Genomic DNA, 4,685 nt, shown 5'->3' with positions numbered 1-4,685 from the left:
AAAAAACATATTTCAAAATTTCGAAACTTGTTGACAAAAAGAATTCTGCTTGTACATCACCACAATATATGTGCGTTCTTCAAGTTTCACGGAAAAACATATATTTTTGTGGTCTATGTAAAAAACAAATTTTACCTTATGAAAAGTCTTATTTTTAGCACTGGATTTTGTTCTTTTTACACGCGCCGCACGACTAGTCGATTTTCCATGAAACGACTTTGTAAGCGCGTAACACATAAAGATGTACGTGATAAGTTTTTGTTTCAAGCTTTTTTGATATTTTAAAATATCTCTAAGACAAATTTCAAAATAAAAGGACCATATGCTCTTATGTTCCAAAACATCACTCCTGAGTAGGCCTCGCTATTCCTTTAACGCACTATTTTAGGTATCGATCCATATCAAGCTCCTATTCCAATACTAGTTCCGGGGAGCCCGTGCTCTTCAGGCATGTGTCTCTCCGGATTCGTGTCCATATAGAGTCAACTTTGGCCTTTAGGGTAGGTCTCCTACCCGTGAGTATCGATCTGCTATCTCGTGCCACTGGATGTACTTCCTACGCTTTGTGTTCTCGCCATGACGGTGTTTGGGGCGAGCGTGCCTCACATGAACATAATGGAGTTGGTGGCACCTCCATGCGGCAGGGAGGACTGAGAAGGAGGGGGAATCGGGCACAAACGACGATCATGATGTTGTGGCGGCGGCCCAACTGAAATCCAAGGAAGAACGAAGCCGGAAAGGTAAAATGCTGGCGGCGGTCCAGAGCCTGCCGATGCCCAAGGACGACGCCCCGTTGCAGCCTCCCGTTCCCAAGATCATGGGCAACACTATCCGAGCCCAATTCCCTGTGGATACCAGGGCACTGAAATGAGAACCAACTAACAAGAGTTGACAACAACACACACACACAAAAAGGAAAAAAAATGAAGAACAACATGAGCTTCGTGTCTATCTTTTAGTCTTGCAGCCCGGCTGTAGAGGAAGTGAAGTTGGTGGATAAGAACACCATTGAGAAACTTGCACCATCATCAACCTCCAAAGGCCAAGAAACACCCCAACACCATCCATTTCCACCTCCGAAATAAAGTTCACTGCTTTCTCGCCTCGGATCAGAGGGCGTCGCACCTAACCAAAGGTAGACAACTCTCCCTCCCTAAGCACGCATGGGCAATGGAAGCCTGTTGCCGGGGAGGAGGACCCCGAGTACTCACCTCGCCACGCTTCCACCCACAAACATCACCACCATCCGCAACACAAACCACAACACACCAGACCAAGATGTCAGGAGCAAACACAAAAGATGCAATTAAGCCTCGCTTACACCAATCCCGCTATCTCAAGGCGACACCTCCAGCGAGGGAACGGCGCTGGAATGCCACTGCCCAAACCGAACCTTTGGGTTTTCACCGGAGATAGGAAGGTCCGAGAGGGAGGGAATAGACCTCGATGTCACATTCAAGAAGGAGAACGACGCCTACAGTGTCGTCGGCGTCATGGTTGCCACCATTCGGCCAAGGGTTACCCCTAATCCATACACCTCCGGCCACACCCACCCACCAGAACGAGATCGCGGGCCGGGCGGGTGAAACGAGCACCATATGGAGGAGCAGCCACCTTTAGATCTAATGCCCGTGGCCCAACGGAGTGAACTCCGCACTATGCCCACGCCCATCGCCCCCTCACCGCCCACGTAGCCGAATACCACAGTTTGCAGCACCGACATCCGCCACCCGCCACCAGGTCGAGGCCGTCCCCGTCATCCATGGTCCCCGCCCTAGCTTCCATGGACACGGGCAACACCCGCGATGGGACACACAAGCGCCGGTGAGGCCGACCCAAAGGTGTGAGTGAAGAGGGACACCGAGCAGCTAGAGGCAGAGGCCAACTCCCCACACGGCCGCCTTCCTCCATTCCTCCGCACATGGGTCCCGCGTGCTCGCCTTGGGTGATGTTTTTCATGTTCATGAGGATGTCGTGCTAATCTTTGAGAATTCCTTTCATGCCCATGAGGACGCCATGCCCGTCTTGGAGGACTTCGTTGATGATGAGATGGACGATGACATGGCAGAGGCTGCAAAAGCGATGATGGTGCCGCTTTTTTGGTTTCCCTAAATAATTGTTGCGTCCGAGGCATAGGTAGTTTAGTATATTGATTACACTCACCTAGCATGGTTCCCTGATATTTAGGTTTCCTATTTTACTTGACCCCTCCTTGTTTATATATTTAATTAGGCCTTCGTGAATGCCCATTAAAAGTGAACATGTTCCAACATGCCCCCCTTGATATTTAGGTAACATATTAACGATGATGATCCTACGCATGAAGCCATCGGAGAGGACCTAACAATGGAGCAAGATGACACCCTCGGGCGTTTTAGCTACAAGGTCTTTGTCCAGGAAGGTTTAAGAGCTTCATGTCATCAACTAAGAAAAGACCTTTATGTCATGTGTTTTTCGGGTGTGCTCTCGATCTTATGTCATATTTAATCAAATGTTATTGTTTTCATGTCGGTCCAAGTTTTTTTTTTCACCTAAAGATGTTCTCAATCGTCTACCATGGACGTACATTCTTCCCTACGACTCATCCAAGTTTCTATCCCATGTGACTTAACCTAACCATGATCGCCAGCAATCACCGCCCTATATGGAAGACAAAATTGTTCCATTTAGTCGACGCTCTTCAAAACATGAAAAGCCTCTCTACGACTCGATGATCTGTCATGTGTGATGTGTCTGCTATTGTCTATCCTATTCACGTGCACTATATATGTACCATGCAAGAACTAATTCTTTACTAGTAAATTCAAATCTTAGTCAAATACCATCAAGTCATGCTTTACTCTCGACATAATACCTATTCAATTGTTCTTTAATCTAATATAATAATCTTGAAAACTACTTCAATTCTATATAGAACAAAAATATATTGTATGGCAAATCTAATAAAGTTTAGTTGTTGTAGATGTTAATATATTGTCTTGTAAACTTGTCACAAATTTGACTTGCAACAAATCTAGAACTTGAATTAATTTGTAACGGAGGGAGTATACAAGAGAAGCAACGATAAGAAGAACACTTTATATCGAACATTTATAACCGTCTCATAATAGCTATTGTCTCATATCAAACAGGCCATTTGATTTCACTCACAACCATCAGAGCGACGATTGAAGAAGACATGAGGGAACAAATTCAAAAGGTGTTCACTGATGTTGTTGCCAGCGTGGCAGTTGTCTCTGGTGCCTCCAATTCTTGGACACACGAATTCACTCCAACTTCTTCCTGTAATGATGAAGCCGTAGACGCTGAACCCTGCAGCGTTTGAATAAAACAGTAAGGACAGATGAAAATGTCAAAATAGCGGCGTTAATCCTAACACCGCAACAAATTGGAGCTTGTGTAAAAACACGATGGCTCAACCAAAACAATACATTTGTGGATGAAGAATATGGGAAGCCAATATAAAAACAATTCATATGGGGAAGCATTTACCAGTGAACCCGAATGTGAAATCCCGTCCTTTCTCTTCCGCTCCTCCTTGGATCTAAGGGACTCCACTGGAGTGTATACCTGACATACAAATGTTGCATCCCGTAAGTCATAAGAAATTCCGAAGACTAGTAAAGATACGGAATCGAATCGAACCAAAGGATACCCGTGCGGGTTCCTGCGAGCCAAGAATGTAGAGAGAGAGAAAAACATACTCACCTCAGGCATCCCAATCAACCTCATGAGCTCTGCCACCAGCCTCCTCTGCTTGTCGGCCCTCCGCTCCCACTCCCTGACCTCCCATCGTAGTGCCTCGTCGCGCTCATCCAGGACGCGATCCGTCAGCTGCCTCGCCACCCGCAGCCGCCCCCGGCGCTCCCGCGCCTTCTCCAGCTCCTCCGCCAGCGACACCTCTTTTAGCTCCACCCTGCTCTCAGTCTTCTTCATGTACGACTTGACCGACGGCGGTGACGCAGTCGTGGCCGCCGCCAGCCTCGTCCTGGCCTTGGTCTTGGCCTTCCCGGCGACCATAGGGGAGGCGACATTGGAGTCCCGTGGCTGCAGCGGCCGCCGCAGGGCGCGACCAACGGACCTGGCCTCCGTCGCCATGGGAGAAGTTTCGGGTCTGTCGCGGCGGGCGGGATGGCTTGATTTGGATACAGAGAGGGGGTGGAGGCGCTGTAGGAACCGCATTTGAAATCGGCGTGGAGGTGGTGGGTAAAGGAGCAGTAACGGCTAGTAACTCTGACTTTCTGAGCAGCCTGCGTCCGGCGAGTTGACGGTTTTGCTCCCGGAGAACGTGGGGGCGAGGGAAGATGCCGAAGGGTAGTTTCGGTACGTGTAGTGTGGCTTTTTGGGTTTGAGTTTTGTGCTGCTTTCGGCGCTACAGAGTGCAGCGGAACAGCGAAATTGATGGTGCGCGCTTTCTTTGCCTGGGATCTCGGGGGGTGTATCGCGGGCTGACGTGCTGATGGAGTGTAGGGGCTGTCTGGTGTCACACACCATGGCGGGTTCGATGGCTTTGCCAGGTTTTTGAATCTAAAGAGGTATCAGCACCCGGGTACTCCAAAAACTTGCAAAAGGGGAGTCGGGCAGCACGAACTTGTCCACCCGTTGCAGATTTCATACAAAATAGTCCAAACTGTGCCACGTAGTATTTGGCGTTTTGCAAGAAGAAAAAACCTGACCAAATAGAA

The 4,685-nt window shown here is 48.5% G+C and overlaps 1 protein-coding gene across 1 annotated transcript; it reads right to left on the bottom strand.

The window, feature by feature from the left end:
- Window positions 1-3,192: 3,192 nt before the first annotated feature.
- Window positions 3,193-4,098, bottom strand: LOC124647377. Its single transcript, XM_047187334.1, has 3 exons — window positions 3,709-4,098; window positions 3,493-3,570; window positions 3,193-3,312 (listed from the first exon to the last, which is right to left on the bottom strand). The coding sequence occupies exons 1-3, from the start codon at window positions 4,096-4,098 to the stop codon at window positions 3,193-3,195; spliced, it is 588 nt and encodes a 195-aa protein (XP_047043290.1).
- Window positions 4,099-4,685: the final 587 nt, after the last annotated feature.

This window comes from Lolium rigidum, chromosome 4, assembly GCF_022539505.1.
Source record: "Lolium rigidum isolate FL_2022 chromosome 4, APGP_CSIRO_Lrig_0.1, whole genome shotgun sequence".
Classification (NCBI taxonomy): Eukaryota; Viridiplantae; Streptophyta; class Magnoliopsida; order Poales; family Poaceae; genus Lolium; species Lolium rigidum.
This window is presented reverse-complemented; position numbering and strand designations above follow the sequence as displayed.

Coding starts and splice junctions, on each gene's coding strand:
- LOC124647377 (XM_047187334.1), bottom strand. CDS start 4,098: ATGGCGACGGAGGCCAGGTCCGTTGGTCGCGCCCTGCGGCGGCCGCTG. Junction 3,571..3,708: donor GGTTGATTGGGATGCCTGAG/GTGAGTATGTTT, acceptor TTTGTATGTCAG/GTATACACTCCAGTGGAGTC. Junction 3,313..3,492: donor TTTCACATTCGGGTTCACTG/GTAAATGCTTCC, acceptor CAAACGCTGCAG/GGTTCAGCGTCTACGGCTTC.